Source organism: Propithecus coquereli, unplaced genomic scaffold (genome assembly GCF_000956105.1).
Source record: "Propithecus coquereli isolate 6110/MARCELLA unplaced genomic scaffold, Pcoq_1.0 Scaffold19, whole genome shotgun sequence".
NCBI classification, from domain to species: domain Eukaryota; kingdom Metazoa; phylum Chordata; class Mammalia; order Primates; family Indriidae; genus Propithecus; species Propithecus coquereli.
Window position 1 is genome coordinate 10,710,221 of NW_012143856.1, and position 23,663 is coordinate 10,733,883.

Consider the following 23,663-nt stretch of genomic DNA (forward strand, 5'->3'; position numbering starts at 1 on the left):
AAACTGTAGAGATGATCTGATCGAATACCTCATTTTAGGGGTGAAGAAACTGAGGCTCCAACGGGCAGTGACTAGCTAGAGGTCATGTTAGCCACTGGCAGAGTGAGGCCAGGACCAGATGCCTTCATTCAGAAGCTGGGTGTGCTTTCTGCCATACTTACTTTAAAAGTCTTGTTCTTCCTTACTGGGGTGGGAGAATGATGATTAAAACCTACCATAATTACTTCTATAAAAACTGTATTTTTATTCAAAATTAAAAATTTAAAACCTGACATGTACTTTCATTAAGACAAATACTAATTTTAGTTTGTCTTTTTCTTTTAAGTGTTTCAAATGCATTTTTAGATAAGGGAGAGTTTTTTATAGGCTCGAAGTACAAGAAAGTTGTGTATCGGCAATATACGGATAGCACATTCAGAGTTCCAGTGGAGAGAAAAGCTGAAGAAGAACATATGGGGATTCTAGGTATGTTAATAACGCCAGTGCATCAGGCGTGGGCTAATGATGCGACGCTATGTGCAGTAACCGTCAGTTCCTGTCTATGGGTTTCATTTTCTCGGTTCATATATCAAAGTTGCTCAAATAAAAATAAAAAATCAGTTATTCAATAAAAATAAGAAGCCTATATTTACTAAAGAATATGGCATAGTAAAATATTACTTATTTCTGTTTGAAACAATGAATTATCCCACATACTGATGAAACTGTATGTATTTAATGTTTATCAAATTGATGCCTATAGTTTTAGTGAAGTACCAAGAAATTACTTGCTAATGAAATTCTTAAGCAAATTCTACCCATTATCCCGCCTAACCCCGGAAATTATAGTTACTTACTTTTAAAATTAAGATGTAAATGATCAATTACAAGAAGAAATGTACAAGAGGAAATTAATTACAAGAAGAAAAGAAAAAGTGTTACTATGCACAAGGTAGGGGAAAAGTTGCCTTCAATTTTTCAGGAATCACTTTTAAGACAGAATGTCTAAGAACCTGAGCAACACTGGTTCTCAATTCTTGAGAATTTTTTTGAAAACCATCAAGTGCAGGGAACCACCCTCCAATCTCACTATGTTTCCACACTGTCAGAGTTCCCTCTGGGACTTTGTTATCCTCAGCCTCTAGACCAAGACAACAAGGGAAAATGGCATTGTTGCTGCATCACAGAAATTCTACCAGACAGCAGAAAAGCTAAGATTGGATAGAGGGTAGAAATGGGAGGGGTATCCCGCCCTTTCAAACATGGTACCACCCTAAATTCATTCTCAGGAAGGTCTGGAAGTCCAAATGCTGAGAAATGAGTGCAGGGAGATGGCCACGCTTCCCGCAAAAAAATCGGGTCCCTTTGGTAAGGTCGTTGCAAAGTATAAAACTCCTGAGATGTTTTTGTCTCCGATATATTTATATTAATTTATGGAGCAACAAATGAGAGCAAGGGCTGCAAAATGTCTCCTGGCCAGACATCCAACGCACCATGATTAGACCAGTACCCTGCAAGAGACTTTCAGGCCAAACCTCCCCGGAACTCACATGATACACCATGGTCTCCATTTTTAGCAGTTTGATCCTGAATCCCCTGGGAGCCAGTATAAAGCCAAGAGTATTACAGCATGAAGCCTCAGGGGAGAAAAACAAGCTATCTGATCTTCGCTTTTTACTACTAAGTTAGAACTTTCAATTTGATAGGTATATAAGCTACTCTTCCTTTTCACTCTTGCCAGGTCCACAGCTTCATGCGGATGTTGGAGAAAAAGTTAAAATTATCTTTAAAAACATGGCCACAAGGCCCTACTCAATACACGCCCATGGGGTGAAAACGGAGAGTCCTACAGTTACTCCAACATTACCAGGTACTCATGGTGAGGCGGATGCATTTAAGCAGACTCTACAGCCTTTCCACAAATGATTATTATCATAAAAGTATTCCTTCGGAATGAGTGTGGCTTGAGGAAGTGAAGAGGGAGATGGTTGTTAAGAAGGGACGGAGGGAGGTGTCTGTGCATCTGCATGTACATGTACATGCTTGTAGCAAAAATATATATACACAGGAGAGCTGTAAGGAAGAAATATGAAGGTACTGGGCATCTACAAATACACTAGGGCAAGTCAAGATGCCTCTGTCCACACTCAGCTAGAACACAACTCAGATGGCATCTCCCACACTGCGTGTGCCTAAAGGTTTCCATACCTGTCTTTGGCAGAAGGGGCCCTAAAGACCAGAGGCTGCCACTGGGAATTTTAAATTCCCCATATCTAGTCCAGTATCTGGCATGTACTAGGAGCTCATCAAATGTTTCTTTAACACAGAATAAAAGCTTAAACAGAGTATATACATAGGTGTGTGTTTTCTTTAATAAAAAACTGTATTTTTCTTCTATTAGTTGTGAAGTTGGTTTCTAGGAAAAGATCATGTCTCAATAACTTAGCGGTTCCCAAATACATCAAGTGAGAAAAATTAAATTGCTCTATAGTTGCTCTTACCAATTTAGGGAAATAGAAATAAAAATCCCTGCCCTCAAGTCCTTCACTTTCTCCTCAAGGAGATAAACACATATATACATAATGTCAAGTTGTAAAAAATGCTATGAAAAAGATCGAGCAGGAAGTAGCAAAGGTGCTACTTTAGGTAGGGGGACCAGGAGGGCTTCTTTGAGGAGGTGATGTTGGTGATACGCCTGAATGCTGAGAGGCAACCAAGCTCAGGTGAGTGTGTGGGAAGAGATTCTAGCCCCCAAGATGGGAGCGTGCTTGGCGTGTCTGAGGAGCAGCAAGGACACCACAGCTAGAGCAGAACAAATGGGACAGAACGTTAGCAGATGAGATCCAGGGAGAGCAGGGCCAGGTGGAGTAGGGAGGACCTCAGAGGCCATGATCAGGACTTGAAGTTTTACTCTAAAAACCCACATGAGGGTATGAGCTGAAGAGTGATGCTCTAATGAACACTTTTTAAAAGGGGCTGTTCTGGCTGATGTGCGGCTAAGTGACAGCCGCTGGCAAGGGCAGAATCAGGGGTCAGATGGGGACCATCACAATCATCTCGGTAAAGAAAAGGTCAAGATTTGGAACAGGGTGGAAGCAGCTGAAGTGGTGAGGCATCCTCATATTCAGGTTCCATTTTTAAGGTGGTGCTAAAAAGGCCTGCTGAAAATGGGCATTAGGGAGTGTTAGGGAGGAGAGGAGTCCAGGGTGACCCCAGGGTTTTGGGCATCAACCACGGGCACAGGAGTGGAAAAGAGAGGGGACTGTTATTCTGCAGCTTACGAAAATAAGGAAAGATAGAGGTGGCAAGACAGTAAGTAACGTGTTCAGGTGGGAAATCAACACTTTATATTTTCAGTGACATTTTCTGCTTAGAAAAAGGTGAGGACATAGGAACAGCTCAGATTGAGGCTTTCAGGAAAAGGGAAAAGTCTACCACATTCCCTGAGCCCATCCTTCACGTCGTGCTTGATTCCCTGGTAAAGGTTTGTCGGACTCTGGCCAGTTAAAGTCTGACGACATGAGTGTGTAATGGCGAGGTCGCCAGAGTGGCCAGTGAGTGTGGTCAGGCTTCGTGAGTGGACACGGCCAAATGTCACGCACTGTTGTGAGCAATCGTACAGGAAGCTCTGAGGTGACTGGAAATGGAGATCAGACTGGAGAAGAACCTGGAGCACGTGGGAGGAGGGCAGGGGCCGTGGCAAGGTAGAAGGGTGGAGCAACTGGCCATCTTCAAAGTTCCCAGGCCCAGGGTATAGTTATGTCCTGTACATAACAGAACAGTACATGGTGTGACAGAATGGGATAGACCAGAGAGGAGATAAACGGAATAAGTCAGTGACCTGAGATTAAGAGGTCTGATAGCTCTTTGCCAGGAATCATGAGCTCACTGAGGATGATGGTGAGAAAGGAGGAGGAAGGCAGGCCGTGGTGCAGCTGAGGGAATTACACAGGATAGTCCAGATATAGACACAGAGATTATGGGGAAGGTGCTAGCCACAGGGGGAAAATCACTTGATATCTGAAGAGAAAAGTGTATTAGGAAAACATATGTCAAGCTAAGAAAAGATGAGTTGCAAAGTTCCTTCAAATTGTGATACTGGAATTGCCACCTCTGGCTTTGTGGTATGGCACGTGCGTCACAGCTGGGTAATTCATAATTGACCCCAAAAACAACATGAAAGTATGCTTTACAGTTTTAGTTTTTTTTTTTTTATCAAGCTGTTACCCCGGGTAGAGTGCAGTGGTGTGATCACAGCTCACGGCAACCTCAAACTCCTGGGCTCAAAAGAGCCTCCTGCCTCAGTCTCCTGAGTAGCTGAAACTACAGGTGCACGCCACCACGCCTGGCTAATTTTTTCAATTTTGGGTAGAGACAGGGTCTCATCGCTCTTGCTCAGGCTGGTCTTGAACTCCTGAGCTCAAGTGATCATCCCTCCTCGGCCTCCCAGAGTGCTAGGATTACAGGGGTGAGCCAAGATGCCTGTCTGGTCTTACAGTTTTCTTAAAACTAAATTCCTGAAAAGAATTTCAAGTACCACTATTTTTTAAAACCAATTATCCTGACATTCCCAGTTCCTGGGTCACTGGTTATCAAGGTATCAAGGCTTAGTGTGTATACATGTATCAAATATAAACTAAATATAACCAGATACTTTAACACTTGACTAATTTAGGTGAAACTCACACTTACATATGGGAAATCCCAGAAAGATCTGGAGCTGGAAGAGAGGATTCTGCTTGTATTCCATGGATTTACTATTCAACTGTGGATCAAGTTAAGGTAAAATTTAAATCATTCATGTTTTGTGACAATTCTGAAAATAGACACCCAATTGAAGGAAGATGAGGTTAGCGTTTTCCTGTGGTCCAATTCTATGTTAACATCCCAGGAAAATAAACTGCTCTGAGATTTACTTTAACAAATATGCTGCTACCTATGACATGTAAGACAAATCTAAAATTCCCTAATATGACACAGCACCAAGGCCCTTCAGGATATTAGGGAATTTTAGGCTTTGTCTGTGTGTCATACACAGCCACTGAAAAACTGGACAGCGAGTGGCAGCATATTCACATTTCAGACCAACATCCTGGTGGAGTGAAGGAAGGCTTGGAGGGGGAAGAGACAGGGCCACTGTAGTAGTTTGAGGCAAATTTCAAGGACCTGAATCAACTATGGGGAGGGACAGAAGAATGGTATTGAGTTACAGGTAGGTAGACAATTGCCTGCATGAGCCAGAGGGAAGCAGGTATTTGATATTTCAGACTTCTGGTTTGAATAAATGGGTGGATCTGGTATTTGTGGTGCTATTTATTACATTTCACTGATCCCGTATTTTTAGTGACTGGCATAGTGTGAGGCTCATAAGGTGATGAGCATATGGAGTAAACAAGCCAACATGGTTCATTTGGGGTTCTTTTAAACTGCTGCCCATTAGCAGAGCCAGTTCTTGCCTCCGTGCACCTCTGCTACCTCAGCATCGCCCGCATGTCCTACCTATGACTCACCACCGTTCCAGTTTAATTACTGCAAGTGAAAAGTTACTGAACTGGCAGCACCATGTTGGGCAAAGTCTACTACTTAAATCATTGCCTCCAAAATTCCTGAGGCCATGGGTGATAAGGTCCCAGTTCTCTGGAACCTCTGTCACGAGGGTCACTGAAGTTTTTGCTTGTTTCCAGGATCTCTACAGTGGATTAATTGGCCCGCTGATTGTCTGTCGAAGACACTACATGAGAGTATTCAATCCCCAAAAGAAACTGGAATTTTTTCTTTTGTTTCTAGTTTTTGATGAGAATGAATCTTGGTACTTAGACGACAACATCAAGACATACTCTGATCACCCTGAGAAAGTAAACAAAGATAGTGAAGAATTCATAGAAAGCAATAAAATGCATGGTATGATACATTATTTAAAATCATTCTTTTCCTTTTTCACCCTTTTCTTCTTTCAAATAAAATTACTTTGGAGACTATTCATTTTGGTTTAAAATAAACCACTTCTGCTTCACTTTGTATGTGAGGTAGAATTCTGTTCAAAAAGGGAACTATGTTCAAAATCATTTACTAATTTCTCTCGCAACTTTAAAATCTCATTCCCTCTTGAATATATCCACAATTAGGATTAAGGCTTTTATACAAAGTGTGTCATATTATTGACCTTGAAGTATTCATTTCCCCCATCTGTAGTGAAATAAATCCTATTACACAAAAATTTCTTTACATTAACCTAATAATCATATTTTCTGTGAAGTTTAAAATATCCTGAGAAGTAATATAAAATCATGTGCCTTCACCAGCTATTAATGGAAGAATGTTTGGAAACCTACAAGGTCTCGCAATGCACGTGGGAGACGAAGTCAGCTGGTACCTGATGGGGATGGGCAATGAGATCGACTTGCACACGGTACACTTTCACGGCCACAGCTTCCGATACAAGGTAGGAGCCATTCACGGCACATATTCTTGTGCTATTTGAGAATGTTTTCATACAAATGAAGAAAAGGTTTCCTCAGAGATTTATGGAAAATTGAAAATTGCAAAGACTACAGTCAGCCCTCCATATCCACAGGTTCCTTATTCATGGATTCAACCAACCATGGACTGAAAATTTTGGAAAAAAAAATTCCAAATTTCCAAAAAGCAAAACTTGAATTTGCCATACCAAGTACTCCATTGAATCCACTCAAATGAAGTGATGTGTAGGCACTGCATTAGGTATTATAAGTAATATAGAGATGATTTAAAGTGTATAGGAGGATGTGAGTAGGTTATATGGAAATATCATACCATTTTATATCGAGACTTGAGCATCTGTGGATTTTGGTATTCTGGGGTAAGGGGGTGGTCCTGCAACCAATCACTCATGAATATCAAGAGATGACTATATAGGACACAGCAATTTCAATTAACATACCAGCCTTTGTTACACCTTGGGCTCTTCCTTGGATTTGTATTTTCTGGATTTCCAGTGAGTTCTGCTCACACATTCCCAAGGCATTTGAGTGGAAATGCTAGCAGACAGGGGTAGGAGTGGTCATGTAAATGATGGATCCGAGAGTAGTAAAGACCTGTGCAAGACTTTATTATAACCCTTGCCTGCCTGTTCTGTCTTAAATGGCCTGAGGTAACAAGATCACTGGTTAGGTGACAAGCAACTGCCTGTTCCCTCGATCTCAATCATGCTTCTATTCCTTACCTGGCACCAATTTCAGCAGAAGCCAATGGCCCTTCTGGAAACGCTTTTTTCTTATCTTTGTGTTAGTGCATAAAATGCAGAAGTTACGAAAATCACAATGCAGAAAGTCTGTTTTATTATCTGCTTTTGTTTTACATAGATATATTCTTAGTGGAGTTTCAATTCTATCCCTGCAGAAATATGCTCAACTACTGTTTCCAGTCGAGACTCTGCCTGAACTGTCCCTGGTTTTTGGCTTCTCCATTGGCTTCTTTTTTGCTCCCTCTATTACTCTCCTTGCCCTAAAGTTTCAAAGACAATCTAGTCTAGGACAGGTACAGGCAAAAGTGAGGTTAGGGCTGAAATGGGGCCACAGCTAAGTTCCTTTGTGCAACTCTGTGCTCTGACAAGCAGGCAAACTAGAGTTGTGGTGTAGGAGGCCACAGGTGATCCTGACTGATGAGTTCACTCATCACATCTTTCCTTTACACCCACTTGATGGCCCAAAGTGCAGAGCTCTTTAGGAATACAAGGACCACATATCTTACTGTTTGCATTGAACACAGAAACAGTCAGGGGCCTATTTTTTAAAAACTGATTTATCAATTTTCCTAATATTCCTGAACCCACCAATGAAAAACTATTTGAATGAATACTCCCATATGTTATATAATATTTGTCATTTTTCTAATTAAGCACAGGGGCATTTATAGTTCTGATGTCTTTGACATTTTCCCTGGGACATACCAAACCCTAGAAATGTTTCCAAGAACACCTGGAATCTGGTTACTTCACTGCCATGTGACCGACCACATTCATGCTGGAATGGAAACTACTTACACCGTTCTACCAAATGAAGGTGAATATCCAGTTAGTAATTCTAGAAGCCATATACAACAAACATAATTAAGATGTACTACTTTGCCTAAATACTTCCCTCAATATGAAGCATTTGTGAATCTGCTGCCCTGATTTCTTCCTTCTCTACCTCTTAACAGGACTTTTACTACTAAACGGTGTGGGATTCTGCCCATTGCCTGACAGCCAGTATTTATAACTGCAGTTTCTAGGCCAATACAAACTGATTTGAATTTGATACAGCATAATTATACGTAAAGCTGATAGAGAGCATAGTTAGCTATTTACCAAGAAACAATCCATGACTTACAAGAAAACACATTTAGAATTTAATTTCTTTCCTAACAGAAAGCATTAACTTTTTTTTCCAAGTAGTACCTGTATATAAGAGAAGCCCAAGACAACCCCAAATAATCAATATAATTTCAAACAATCAGCCATAGCAGTGTCTTTCTGTGCTTCCAGGGGAAGGGGAGACAATGAAAGATCCAGGAAAGAAAGAAAATTCAAATGCCCTGCTCCCCAACTCCCGCAACAGCTCCCCTTACCACATATAAGCGTGGGTGCACACACACCCCCACCAAAATGCAGAAAAACAAACACCCCTTTTGTGGCTACACACCAACGAAACATAGAAAGAGAGAAATTCCTGCATTGTGGTTACAGGCTTTGGTTTTTCCTGGGTCTGTTGAGTTGAGAATGTTGGAATTGGAAATGGCAAGTCCGACAGGGGTAAATTATGTAAAGAGAACACCCTCTCTGTTTCTTCCTCAAAATTGGGATAAAAGGGAACATATGAATGGAAGAAAATATAAAAGTAAATATATTTGAGATTAAAAATCACTGAAAGATCTATCCTTAGTGCAAATGAAAAGCTTTAATTTCTGCTCCTGGGTTTTACACAAACATCTTGCATCAGGAAAAACTACTTCCATGAAAGCCCTTTTTATTATGGAGTGGTTACTGACAACAGCTAGTAACTTGGACAAGGTGAAAGAGCCAAACGTGATGAGAAGGAAAACTCTAGTCTTTAAAGAACACTAGCTTGTTGTAAACCACACAAAAGGATGGTCCTGCTCAGAAAAATAAGGGAGAGCGAGGGGACACGGACGCATCCAGGGAATTCACGTGTGCAAACGCCTGGCATGCAGAGGACGCCTACAGGCTAATGCTGCACACACAGACACAGAGAGGATTCCTCCTGCATAACCATCCTGGAAGCAGAAGAGGGGGCTAACTGCTTGGTTGAGAAGGGGATATTGTTTGTAAAGCCATAGGGAAAATTGTAGAACAAATAGCAAATGTGAAGGGAAAACACACTGGAAAAAAGATTCAAGAGAAATTTGACTTTTATAAAGAGAAAAGGTAATCTATGGGACTGAAAGAGGCAGTAATGAATAAAAAAGATAGTTTGAACTATACACAGAAAAATGGGGAGCCATGTTTATCAGTTTGAGTTATCTTTAATTAAAAGTTTGACAAAGCTTTGGGCAAGTTTACATTATAAGTCTTAGAAAAATTTCTGCCTACCATGACACAGAAAACAGAGCACATGAGGTTAGAATGGAATTTTTCAATATTATGTACCAAGAGACAACTGCCTCGACAAAGAAAAAAAAATCATTACAACAGAGTGGCGGATAATGTCATACTTTTAGTATAATGCTTCCTTTCCTCTACCAGAAGAGGCATACAAAAACCTCCTATGTAAAAGGTATAATACTAGTTTCAGACTTTGACATTTCTGTGACAGTCAGATAAGCTTTTTCATACAGTTTATAGAGAAAAATCTTGCTTGGTTTTAAGTTCCTTATAGCCAGAGACTGTATATTCTGTATTTCTGGCTAAGTACCCAAATTGAATCTAATACTCTGTTTGGTGAATATGTAATAACATATCAATTCAGTGAAGAGGAATTTTTAAAACTTTTTTTGGAAATGATGTCAGATTCCCATATACTCTTCATCTAGATTCCCCAATGCTAACATTTTGCACAGCCTCATCAGCTTTCTCATTCTCTCTCCTATCTCCCCTCCCTCCCTCTCCCACATACACACACACAGACACGTGTAAATACACATACCCATATTTCCTAAAAACAAGAATATTCTTGTACATGACCATAATACAATTACCAAAATCAGAAACGATTAAAAACTACGCATCTTTTTCAAATTTCATCAGTTATCCTGATCACGTTCTTTACAGGAAAAGAAAAGCCTGAATCATGCACTGCATTGCTGGCATGTCTTTTAAGTCTCCTTTACTCTGAAATAGTTCCTTAGTCTTTATCTTTCATAACTTTAACATTTTTGAAGAATACAGGGCAGTCACTTTGTAGAATGTCCCTTAACTTGGGTTTGTCTAATGTTTCCCATGATTAGACGCAGGTTATGCATTTTGGGCAAGGCTATCACAGCATGACGTTATGATGCTTTTCAGTACACTGAGTCAGGAGGTACAAGATACTATTTGTTCCATGAGGTTCTGTTAACCCTGAGCATTTGGTTAAGGTGTTGTCTACCAGGTCTTTCCATTATAAAGTTATTATTTTTCTTGTAATTAATAAGGATCTTATAAAGAAGACAAAATTTTTTTAAAGCAGTACAGGAATGAGAGATTTCTAAAAAACATATGAAAAGTGGAAAAATATAAATAAATCAAGAATGATTAAACAAAGTAACATTTTAAAATTAGAATACATTTAAAGCACCATCTAATAATTTGTTAACCATATAACATATTTTTAATAATGGTCTTAAAATTTCTTTTTCTATAGAGACCAAGTCTGGCTGAAAGAAATAAATTGGTGATTAGTGGAAAAAAAAAAAAAGAAAAACCAATGATTCATAACAATGTACGTGAAAGTGTTGAATAGAATGTTTACTATGGAATGACTATAAACATTAAATAATTAAAAAAATAAAAGACTGGAAACTGACTACTTTGTGCATTTGTGAGGGAAACTGTGTTGTCTTGCTGCAGATGGGAAGATCAACAGAATGCATGAAACTCAACAGACACTTGTACACTAGGTAACAGAACTGATTCATACAGGCCACTCATACCACCTCCATTAGGGTTTTACAAAACCGTGTTTAAAAAAAAAGATCTATGACCAGATCTTCTCCTGGGTGATCCTCAAAGGATTACTATTAAGGTTCATTGAAATGTTTCTAATCATTGCCTTCCCATCAATGCTTCTATCATGCTGGTGACACAATTCCTAAGATCCAGTGGGCATGGGGGCGCACGGTTTGGAGGAAGGAATAAAAATAAATAAAATAAGCTGATGCCAGTCCAGGGTTCTGTGAACCCTTGAAGAGATAATCAAAAGGACGTTATCTGAAACTAGAAAAGGGCAGAGTTGAGAAACAATTCTACAAATTAAATCCTGGTAAGGATAAGCATTGCCATCAGGAGAAAAGCTTCAAAATACAGTTGTGGCAGACACCTCTGAGTAGAAATTTGCCTAAATTCAAAGGACACTAACAATGAGCTGAACTTGGACTCAAACGTTTTTTAATAAGAGGTTAAACAAGAAAACACGGTTGTGAATACAGTAATATATTTATTTTCACATATACTCTAGCTAAAACAAGAGTACAGATCAACAAAAAATGGAAACAAGGCTTTGGATGAAAATAACATGGATTCAAAACAAATCATGTTAATAGCCAGACAAGAAGAAAGTTAGCTTTGTAAATTTCTACTTCATTTGATTTAAGGAAAAAACAGAGCATGGGTTTTCTTAAAGTAACAAGAAAAGTAACAAAAAAATAAGGCTTGAAATTTTTTACTGTGGCAAAACATTAACATCATTTTCAAAGACAATTATTATTTTTAAATTGAGCCAAGAGAGAAATCTGGAAAAATCAAGAAAATAAAATTCTGAAACTGTTTCCTTAAAGGGTTGCTAGAATGAAAAAGATTGTTGTGTCTCCAACAACAGTGAACTGATGTTCCGTGGAATCAAAGTCAGTCTCTGCCTTTAAAAATACTTGGCTTCTTTAAGGAATTCTTAAAGATTTTTTTACATTCTGAACAATTAAATGCATTCAGGTCATAGTTACCACTACATGGTGAAGTAAGCAGCCTAAAAGCATTTATTTATATAATTTATATATATATAAAATACATGCACAAAAAACAAAAAATCCTTTACTTGTATTTTTACCTGGCATTCAACTTTCAGAAACTCAGTCTCAAATGCCATTATGGTGTTTCTCGAATGATACCTTCAAGTCAATGATTTCTTTCGACTGCAGTAAAGAAGATAAGGCAAGAAAAATGCTGCAGTGCCATCTTCTGGGAGAACATTCAAGAAATCCTTTAGTTCCAGTTCCACAGCAACAATTGACAATGTTTCTGTTTGCAGGAAAGAATATCTGAGTCAGAAATGAAAGTCTGTCTTCCATCCAGTTCTCCTCTTACTTAACCAACCAATTAGAAGCCATTCAGGAAACAAAATGTTTTAACTACAAAGAAGAAAACATCAGTCTCTTAACTCCACAGACTACTTTATGGTTTTAACAACTTATTTGTCCCTTCTTGAATCCTCTTAACTTTATTTTATATTGGCCCCATGCAATTTGGACTATTTTATTGCTGAATTACTATATTATTTTTCAATGGATTTCTACTATCTTCTAAAGAAAAATACAATCATTTGAATACTGTTTGTAATGCTAGGACTATACTGAAGCTAATTTATAAAAATTGTGTGCTAGGACAGGAAATACCATTAATTGTTGGAAAAGGACAATATTTTCCTCAATCAGTCCCTATTATAAAACTGTCATGTTATTCATAAGCACAGATCTATTTTCATGACCATTTACCTTTTTTTTCAAAACTGCAAAGGTACTATAATAAACATTTTCAATATTAAAAAATTTATCATGCATTTTGTAAAGATAACTATGCAACACTATGATTCTATTGCTTCTTAATATATACATGCTGCCCTCTCCTAGAAGAGAAGGATGACACTTAAAAACAATGTTCCCAGTAAACATCCATTTGGTCTTATAACTCTATCCACGCTTCAGTGCCATTCCCTGTGTGATTCTCTGATGCCCACCATTTACTCTATTTACGGAGTAAATGAAACATAAAATCCATCTAAAGTCAACTGTCCAGTATTCGGCAACCTAAATCATCCTTTACACAAAGGAACAACGCCCTTATTGCTAAAGAGTTAAAGAATGGAATACCAGTGGCTTATGGAAAAGATTCCTAGCTCTGGAATCAGACAGACTTAATTTTTTTGGAGACCAGGTCTCACCCTGTTGTCCAGGATAGAGTGCAGTGGCACAATCACGGCTCATTGCAACCTCAAACTCCTGGGCTCAAGCAATCCTCCCATCTCAGATTTCTGAGTAGCTAGGACTACAGGTGGCACCACCACACTCAGCTAGTTCTTTAAACTTTTTTGTAGAGATAGGGCCTTGCTATGTTGTCCCAGCTGGTCTCAAGCTCCAAGTCTTGAGACATCCTCGGACCTCAGCCTCCCAAGGGTGCTGGGATTACAGGCATGAGCCATCCATGCCCAGTCTGAAATCAGACAGACTTAAGAAGGGAGCCAGACTCTTCTGCCTACTGGCTGAGTGACATTAAGAAAGTCATTTAAACTCCTAAGTCCCAGGTTCCTCATCTATAATAGAGTGGTACCGTCTGCTAGCTTCCAGAGTTCCTGTGAGAATTAAATTAAAATTCAATGATGCACATCTAACATAAAATAGGACCTTAAATAAACAGCTACTAACTAGTTTATAAAATCCATGTGAAAAAACATGAATTATTAATGTTTTCCTATCAACCCAGTGTATTTACCCAAATGTGGAACCTCTAAGTAGTATCTTAGATACAAAAAATTGAGTTGAAGGGCTAGTGTAGAGTTGTTACAGAGCCAATACAAATACTGCCACTGCCCAATTCTACTTTTCTCCTAACCAAGGAGAGGCTAATACAGGTTGTAACTCTAAGAGCAAGGTTGATACCTTAAATCGATACGGTACTTTAAAAGTTGATACAGTTCTTTCATATATAATACAACTACTCATTTAATTCCTTCTAGAATCCCTTGAAGTTTTTATTTATTTAATCCAAGCCCCATTCCAAAAAGGATATACTAGCGGATATTATGCCTGATTTAGAGTTGGGAAAATTGAGGCGAAGAAAAGATTAAAATACCTTGCTCTACTGTACTCACCAGCCAACCAAATCTATAAGTTATACAGAAATGACCTACCTAAAGGTAAACCTGCACATTTAAAATCCTCCTTCATGTCTAGAAGACATTAGTCAAATGTTGAAAATAGTTGTTTCTGGCTCGTGGGATTGTAAATGACTTTTTAAACTTTACTTTTGTAATTTACTACAGTACTAGAATTTTTAAAAATAAGCACAGTTCATTATTACAAAAAAAGTAACAAATATTTCCTTAAACAAACAAGCCAGGGCCAGGCGCAGTGGCTCACGCCTGTAATCCTAGCACTCTGGGAGGCCGAGGCAGGAGGATTGATTGAATTCAGGAGTTCGAGACCAGCCTCAGCAAAAGCAAGACCCTGTCTCTGTTAAAAATAGAAAGAAATTAGCCAGGCAACTAAAAATAGAAAAAAAAAAATTAGCCAGGTGTAGTGGCACATGCCTGTAGTCCCAGCTACTTGGGAGGCTGAGGCAGGAGGATCGCTTGAGCCCAGGAGTTTGAGGTTGCTGTGAGCCAGGCTGACGCCATGGCGCCCTAGCCCAGGCAACACAGCAACACTATCTCAAAAACAAAAACTAAAAAAAACAAGCCATCCACTAACCCCACTTTCAATAGTTCTACATTAGTGCAGTGGTTCTCAACCAGGACAATTTTGTTCCCCAGGGAACATCTGGAAAAATTTGGAGACATTTTTGTCCATCATAACTAGGGTGGCATCTAGTAAGTAGAGGCCGGGGATGCTGTCTAACATACTTAAACGCACAGGGGAAACCCCCACGCACTTGGATAGTTATCCAGTCCAAATTGTCAATAGTGCCAAGGCTGAATTCCAATTCCAATCTTACTCTCTTGAAATACTGCATAACATTGAACTCTAGAGTCAATCCTAAACTTCTCATTAGTCCCAGGATATTAAAAACCGGCTTGCTCCAGGTCACTCAGTAAGTGGCAGACCTGGAACTCAGTTCCAATTCTCCAGACCCCAATCCTGGGCTCTTCTCAGAGTACTACAGCTGCCAAGAAAAAGACCTCCCGTGAAATGTACCTGAAGTTCTTAAGTTCTTCAGGTGTCTTCCCTTCCAATCAATAAACAGTCACAGAATGCTTCCCATGAGGAAGGTACAACATGAAAAATGAATAAAACACTATGCTTGCTCTTAACGTATTACAGTCTAATAAAGGTAAATCACACACAGCACTTAGTCCCATTAGCCACGAACATACACAAATATGCACACGTGTGTGCACACAAATATATTTTGAAGATACAGAAAAATGTAACATCTGGAGAAATGATTATGGGTAAGTTAGGGATAGAGAGCGTGTGGATGTGGATCAGAAAAGGATAAAGAAAGAGGCTTTTGACTAAGATAAGGACGTTGATGAGGTCTGAAGAGGTAGCACATTTGCACTGGAGTGATCCACCAACATAAATAGTGATAAATTATGGAAACAATTTGATGTAAGTGGGGCAAAGCAAACACACACCTGACATTTCTACCTTCTAAATACTAAAAGCACTCAGGAGATGGGTAAAACAGAGTATAAAATCACCTCCTCCCCTCCCCAGTCACAAATATACAGCTTTAATTAAATGGGAATCTTCAGAAAAACAACCTGTAATGGCCACTGGCTTTGTCTAACATTTTAAAAATCAATTATCTTGACTGGAAAATATGATTCCAACACTGTCAATTTCTAATATTTTATGTGCATTGCAATTGACATAACCACACTTTTTTGTCATCGGGGCAACAAATACCTAGTGATGTTAACACACAACAGTATAGAAACTAATGGGCTGGGCACAGTGCCTCACGCCTGTAATCCTAACACTTTGGGAGGCTGAAGTGGAAGACTGCTTGAGATCAGGAGTTCAAGACCAGCCTGAGCAAGAGTGAGACCCCATCTCTACAAAAAAACAGAAAGATTAGCTGGGTGTGGTGGTGTGCGCCTATAGTTCCAGCTACTTGGGAGGCTGAGGCAGGAGGATCGCTTGAGCCCAGGAGTTTGAGGTTGTGGTGAGCTATGATGACACCACCACACCACTCCAGCCTGAGTGACAGAGAGACCCTGCCTCCCCAACCGACGCCCCAAAAAAGATTTATAAATGAGTATTTATGAGTTATGAGAATTCAAACAATAATTACCTACACTGTAAAATATTGTACACTTTAGAGACTCTACTTTTAAATCCTTGAGAACATGTAAATACTTGCTTGTAATTATGTTTAATAATAATAATCTTAACTTCATACATGAAGTAAATTAAGCACTTAGATCAATAATAAAAGATGTAATTGCCTTAATCACTACTCAAATTTTTAAAATACTGAAGTTGTCAGTTTCTATGACTTTGATAATTCGTTAGTGTTTGAAAAGATTAACTTAAAAGAACCTCAGCTCTGTGACTAGAAGAGATAAATGAATATCAAGTGTGATGGGGGATGGTAAGTGAATGCTGAAAATAAGCTCTCCAGACGATTCTGCAAGGCCCTCTTCATCTCACTTGGTGATCACATGAAAAAACTAGATAAAGCAAGGCTTTGGCAAATTTAAAACAGAGACTCTAAGTTCATAATCAAGCAAAAAAGATCATTTTACCTTTTAATGATGACAGGTAAAGTTGATATTTCTCTCCGCCACATTTTATTCTCCGACAAAGTTCAGGCAGCAGTTTTTTCCACCACAGAGTCTATCTTAGGAAAAAATGCACAAATTTCACTTTGCTGCATTTTATACTCAGGGCTTCAATGCGAAGAAGAAGACTGTGCAGGAAAGCACAGGGAAAAAATACATTATTTTAGTTAAGGTACCAAACTTTGCTGTAACAGAAGTTGTATCAGCAGCCAGTCTTCTATTGAAACTCTAACATAAAAGTCAGGTTTGTGATTTGAAAATCCAGTAATACATATGCTGTACATATGTCCTCGGTTATTTTCAAGAAGAAACAGGCATGTCCTGTTATCTCTTAGGGAGCAAGGAGTAAGAAAGGAAAGGAGGAAGAAAAAAAAAGTACTAAAGTCTAAAACTCGTCTAATTTCTAAACAGAAGAACAAATACCACAGAAAATATTTTCCCATAATATATTATGTTTCTCCAATCTTCAGGTAATCACCTACTTCATTTCCAAACAAGAGTTTTTTAGTAACATACCATCACTATATATTTTAACAGCATTTAACAGTACTCAAAACACAGATTAAACATACATGCTCATTGGACCCACACAGCCCTATGACGCTGGACTAGCAAATGTTGTCCCCATTTTGCAGGAAAAGCAACAAGATTATCAAATATGACTATCACTGATCAAACCTAAAGACATAGTCTGAAAAGCATACCCGGTTCTCTTCTTTCAGTTCCTGATTAGCATATGGAATGACGGCCTCCGGGCATCTCTCTAACAGTATGTCTATGCACTGTTCGTACTCTTTCAAGCGTGTACGACACAGAACATGCACACTGAGGCCAGCAACAGTGTCTTCTGAGAGTGGCTCCAAGAACGGAATAATGGAAGCTATGTCAAATGAAGGACCACACATAAGAGACTATGAACAGAAAAGTGAAATGTTATGGAATGAGGCACCCTTAAAAAACTAAAACACAACATATAGAATTCAACTTTTAAAAAAAGACTAAACCTCACTTGCCAAAAAAAGAAAGACTACAATTTATAGCATATGTATACGGTCTTTATTTAATAAATCTAAGTGCAATGAAGTATTCATCTTGAAACCACTCTACTTTAAAGAATGATCTGTTTAATAGAAAGTAATCATTTTAAAAATAACATGATTTTGCTTTAGATGGACTGCAAATTGAAACTAATGAGAATTCTTTAGGATTCTATCCTAAGGAAATAATCAACACCGTGGACAAAGATTTATGTCCAATGTTATTCACTGCAAGAGTATTGATAATATGGAAAAATTAGAAGTAATCTAAATGTTCAATGATAAGAGACGAGTAAATAAATTATGGTACACTCGTATGATGGAACACTACACAGCCATCAAAACTATGTTTCCAAAGGCTAGTTAATGAGAATATGCTTATGATAAAATGATGAGTAAAAATCTCAATGCATTACATTCAGAGCATGATTAATTTTGTAAAATCTACATGCACATTCAGAAATACCTTTGGAAGACTATAGCAGTTTTGGATGAGAGGAAAAAGCCCATTTTTTGTTTTCTTTTCATATCTCCCTGCATTTTCTAAATTTTCTATCGTGGGCATGTACTACATATATAACTCAAAATAAAATTTAATGTTTAAGAAAACTGAAGTGATTGTTTAGAACCTAATCATTCGTGTCAATAACACTTGCCACGAGTTGAACGACAGGGAGCAGGTATTATTTCAGTATTTAGAACTTTACCCGTATTTTACTTTTTAAGCCTTTAAACTATATATGCTACTCTTGATTCTACCACCAAAATAATCTCTGCTTTCCCTCTCTCCAGGATAAAGATGAGATAGTCATGTCCTGATTTCCTTGTCCCTCTGTCCTTTTTGCTACAGCATCTTCTCAGACGCACAGGAAGATATGGAATGTGATGTATCCATTCACAGTCAGCATGATTATTTTGTTCCAAATATCTACCAAGGAATGGCTACGGGAATAAGGTGGGTCCCTTTTCCTCCTTCGAGTTTAACAAATTACTCATTCTTAATAATTTACTGACAATAAGGGGGCAGAGATGAAATAAGCTGATAATCTCCCATTCATAAGATCCCCCAACATGGAAGAAAGAGATCATTTCTATCTTTAACTCTTGATTCATCAGGATAATGGGTGAGGTAGGAATGAGTAAGGCACAGGTGCCAAAGCATGGTTAAAATGAAACTAATCAAGGCTGGGCGCGGTGGCTCACGCCTGTAATCCTAGCTCTTTGGGAGGCCGAGGCGGGCGGATTGTTTGAGCTCAGGAGTTCGAGACTAGCCTGAGCAAGAAGAGCGAGACCCCGTCTCTACTAAAAATAGAAAGAAATTAATCGGACAACTAAAAATATATAGAAAAAACTAGCTGGGCATGGTGGCGCATGCCTGTAGTCCCAGCTACTCGGGAGGCTGAGGCAGGAGGATCACTTGAGCCCAGGAGTCTGAGGTTGCTGTGAGCTAAGATGACGCCACGGGCACTCTAGCCCAGGCAACACAGTGAGACTCTGTCTCAAAAAAAAAAAAAAAAAAAATGAAACTAGTCAAAACTTGGTACAAAATGGATTACCCAAAAACTTTTACTTGGTTTTATCCATATTATCAAGAAGTTTAAAAATAAGTAAAATAGTCAAGAAACACTAAACACCACATATGTTACTGGATTAAAAAAATGGTCCAAAAAGTTATTCTTACCCTTTAAAACACTGTTAATGTTGTCTGCTTCTTAACAGAGAACTATATTCTCTTTTTTTTCCCCCCAATACTGGAAATTGACTCCTTTCTATCCTCAACACATGTACTGTTTGTTCCCTTTGATCAAGAATCCAACACCCTCAGCCCTGACACCACAGGACTGGAATCCTCTGACTTCTCTATCTTCTTCCCCTAGACAATCACGACTGTGGCTCTAAGGAAAGGCATTGGCAAGGTGAGGGAAGGGGAATGATGACAATTTTGGCAAAGGGCAGGACATTTACTAGTTATTGTGTCATTCCAAATAGTAGCTTTTGGACATGTTGATGATTTATAGATTGTTTTCATTTTAGTTATCGCACAAATATACTATTACAGTCATTGAGGGCAACAGAGAAAGAATCATCTCTCTATGTTGGGGGTGGGTATAGGGAGAGTCATACCATTTTCAAAAAGCTCTCTAGGTGATTCTGAACCTCCCCACTCCTCTAGGTGAGAACCAGTAAGATCTTTTTGTTTCTCAATGGTTATTTTTTTCTTAATGACTTAGATTAATTGACCTATAGACAATTTAGAAAGAGTTATAATTAAGAAAAAGACTTAGGAAAATTTAGGGACACTATGTTTCTCTCCTTTAATAGCAAAGAATATACCCTTTTTAAATACTTTAAAATAAATTTTTAAAGATCAATGAATTTTACTTTTTCAAGCAGTGACTATAAACATGCTTTGAAGCTTTACCAGGGGAAATTTAATAGGACTTGTTACAATGACAATTTTAAATATGTACTTAGTGTGTGTTCTGGGAGGGCAAGGCCCTGCCTGTCTTGTCTGATGCTGTCCACCACCCCTGCAGCACATGCTCAAGCAATATTCCCAAAATGAACAAACCTGAGGCCAGACCCTCCCTCAGAAGCCTCTGTATCACAAGGGGACTGGAGACCAGAGGCAACAAGAACTTTCTTTGGTGATTTTTTAAGAAGCACATAAATAACTCCATCTCTGGGGACAACACCGTCCTGTCTGGATTCTGAGTCTAAGCAATATGTCCTCTTGAGCTTCCCTCCCTAACCCCCATTCCCAATTTGACATTTTAGTTTTTTAAGCAATAAATAGATACCAGCAATAAATTATACCAGTTCCCAAAGTGTAAATCAGGGATTGCAAACCCAAAAGTCTAAATGGGTCAAACACATGATGAAGATGCATGAAGGCAGCTGGGATAAGGAAAATGGACACAAGACACTTGGCATCTGGATCAGGACGTCGTGAAGATGGTAACTGTGCTGAGATGCCAGCGTGAGCTCTGCCCATGGTGGGGAGCCACGGGTCAGCCCCAACCCTCAGGTCTCAGGGGTTCCCAGTTCTTCTGAATTTTTCAAGAGTAACTTCAGACTTAGAATTCTTAATATATCTTAATTTTTTAATGTTGGCAGCTACACTGGAAAGACCAAACAAAACAGATGTGGGGATTATATTCAGTCCTTGGACCACTGAACTATACATTAAATAAAACCACATACACATCTAGCCCAGCTTGATCCACACCAAGTCAAATGCGGACTGTATTTCTCATTGTCAGTCAAAACACTTTCATAGTCAGAATTCTTACAGGATGACCTACATTCTCTGATCATGCCCCTCTTGTGTTTTAAAAATCCTTTCTAGGAGTTGGATACACCATTTTGACCAGTTTCTTATAAGACAGATAGTAGTGGTTGGCTTGGGTTATGAGTGTACACCAACACTAAAAAAATGAATTACATCAATAAAAATACCACTAAACATTTGCTACACATTCACTTCACAAAGTGTTTTCAAGCACATTCTGAAAATGAGGAAGGCAGTCAGGAGATCCGTTGAAGCTCGCCCGTCTATCTGCATGAAACCAGCTTCCTGGCACAGATGTCTCACACCCCAGCAGTTTCAGGCAGGGGCAGGAATTCCCTCCAAAGCTCCTGAGTCTGCCTAACTATGGATTTCGTCCCCATAAATTATACACTCTAGATTAACAGGACACCTGAGGTCTTACCAAATTTAAATCTTACACTGTATTGTAATATGCATATTCATAACAAAAAGAGGCATTTTTATTTACCTGCAATTTTAAAAGATCTTCTGTGTAATTTTCATAAGCTAAGACATCAGATGATATTAAGATGTGAACCCATGGATAGATTAAGCCATAATGACCACAGGCATTTATCTAAAACATAAAAAAATTTGTTATAAAGAAAATATGACAACAACAGAAAAAACTTTACCTATTCCACAAAGACCAGGTAATCATTAATCTCCAGCTATGTCACAGAATTAGGTATACAGTTTTCTGGGAACAGGAAGGGAAGTTTTGTAGGATGTATTGCCCTAGAAAATGTTCCAGTCTTGCTCTTTCTGTAGTATATAACTTGCACTAATATTTCCTTATGTTTTAAAATTTAAATATTCCAAAGAGGCACTTTCTAGCAAAAAGAGTAATACTATTTTTAAGCTAATTATAGTTAAAAAGAGTTAATAATAATAATATTGGAAATAATTTTTATTTATAACTACTTTCGTTGGGAGGCAAAATATCTTTCATAAGTTCTCAAGATAATTCTGAAGAAGCCCCCCTTATTCAAGAAGCTGGTGACTTTTCTAGTTAACCCACATTAGCCATGGCATACAGGAGGGGCAAAGAGGTAGGAAAGAAGGGAGCTAAAAGAGTAGGGAGAGTTGTTATGGCTCCTTCAAGTGCTACAGAACAGCTCTGCATGTACAGCTGACAGGAAACAGGGGCCGAGTAGGGAAGTCTCCCTCCCACAAGGTTTCTGCAGTTCCTCTCCCACCAGGATGGTCTGCAGATGTATCTTCCCTCATGTTCTAATTAACAATCCTTGGCTGAGGAAGGACAGACATGAGGATGTTCTGGGGAAAGCCCCTCCCCCATGCTTTGGCTACTGAGGTACCATGGCAAGTGAGGGAGGGAATAATAAGTAGGGACATTCTTCAGAATATAAAATTATTTCAAATGTGGGCAACTTTACTCACAGACAAATTTTAAGTGTATTTTTAACTCCTGCTTAAATAGGATATCTGGTAATAGAAAACTAGGTCAATTTTATGTCATTAAAAATAAGAAGGTACATTATTGTAAAGTACAAAGTAGGAGTTGAGTTTAAGGAATTATTCCATTTTCTTACCAGCTCTTCTGATGTTCGCAACGGTGTGGTGTCAGGAGGCTGCCTCTTAGATAACCTCCAGATATACTGTGATGTGAGCTTAAAAAAGAGTTCCTGAAGTACCACATCTGGGAGACATGCCACCAGCTGAGCTTCCCAAAAGTCTACCAAGAGCTGAGGAATCGTATCTTCATCCTTACCACAAAGCACCTTGAAAACAATAAAACAAGCCCCTATATCCCAGATAAATATAGCATTGATCAGGATATAGCTGGGCCTAAATATCACGCAATCATGTGGACCATGCAATTAATAATTTACCAGTAGCATTCCTGGCAAATTTAGACACATGTAACAGGAAACAGATTCCAGGTTGCATGAATAGACTCTCCTGATATATTCTTTTAATATGTACTTTTATAAGTTATGTATGTCTGTTTTTTCAATAAACAAATGGAAAACTTACTTGTCTTATTCTGCTCCCTACTCTCTACTGATTTTATCAGACCATCTAGAAAAATGACATTTTCAAGGTGACAAACCTTAAAAAAGGAATCTGCTTCTTCAATTCCAATTTTGTCGTTCTTCTGCAAACCCAGGACTGAAGCCACAAGTAATGCAGGCTGAGTCTCCTTCAAGTGAATTGCAAGCTCAGTTGGAACAATCTGTCCCTTCCTCTGTTGAATCAACAGTCGAGGTTCCAGAATGAAGCCACATACCAACTTCATCTTCAGATAAAAAAGAAATTTAGGAACAAAATATATATTTTATTCAGGGTGTTCATCTTGGAAATACTGTACATGCTAGTATATTCAAGATCCATGGTTAAGCTATTAATAATTTACTTGAATCACAATTTTTTCTTTAACTATAAAGACTAGTTCTTGCTAAGGACATCACTGTCTTACAGAAGTTA

General features: G+C 38.6%; 2 protein-coding genes across 4 annotated transcripts in view; one reads left to right on the top strand and one right to left on the bottom strand.

The window, feature by feature from the left end:
• LOC105809143 (ceruloplasmin) overlaps positions 1-12,424 on the top strand; it is a 40,601-nt gene extending 28,177 nt beyond the window's left edge. The window contains exons 13-19 of one of the 2 annotated variants that reach the window (XM_012642887.1): positions 326-465; positions 1,721-1,849; positions 4,655-4,761; positions 5,664-5,880; positions 6,282-6,421; positions 7,856-8,018; positions 12,396-12,424. In XM_012642887.1, the coding sequence (XP_012498341.1) occupies positions 326-465; positions 1,721-1,849; positions 4,655-4,761; positions 5,664-5,880; positions 6,282-6,421; positions 7,856-8,018; positions 12,396-12,409 (910 nt within the window). In that variant the 3' untranslated portion in view covers positions 12,410-12,424. Of the gene's footprint in view, positions 1-325; positions 466-1,720; positions 1,850-4,654; positions 4,762-5,663; positions 5,881-6,281; positions 6,422-7,855; positions 8,019-10,796; positions 11,786-12,395 lie in introns of those variants that run through there. The other variant, XM_012642886.1, reaches the window with a different exon arrangement.
• The window catches only part of HPS3 (Hermansky-Pudlak syndrome 3), a 38,329-nt gene continuing 26,820 nt past the window's right edge, over positions 12,155-23,663 (bottom strand). The window contains exons 12-17 of one of the 2 annotated variants that reach the window (XM_012642888.1): positions 23,290-23,475; positions 22,769-22,957; positions 21,685-21,792; positions 17,573-17,779; positions 16,833-16,923; positions 12,155-12,385 (exon numbers count right to left, since the gene is read on the bottom strand). In XM_012642888.1, coding sequence (XP_012498342.1) covers positions 12,258-12,385; positions 16,833-16,923; positions 17,573-17,779; positions 21,685-21,792; positions 22,769-22,957; positions 23,290-23,475 — 909 coding nt within the window. In that variant the 3' untranslated portion in view covers positions 12,155-12,257. The remainder of the gene's footprint in view (positions 12,386-16,832; positions 16,924-17,572; positions 17,780-21,684; positions 21,793-22,768; positions 22,958-23,289; positions 23,476-23,663) is intronic. The other variant, XM_012642889.1, reaches the window with a different exon arrangement.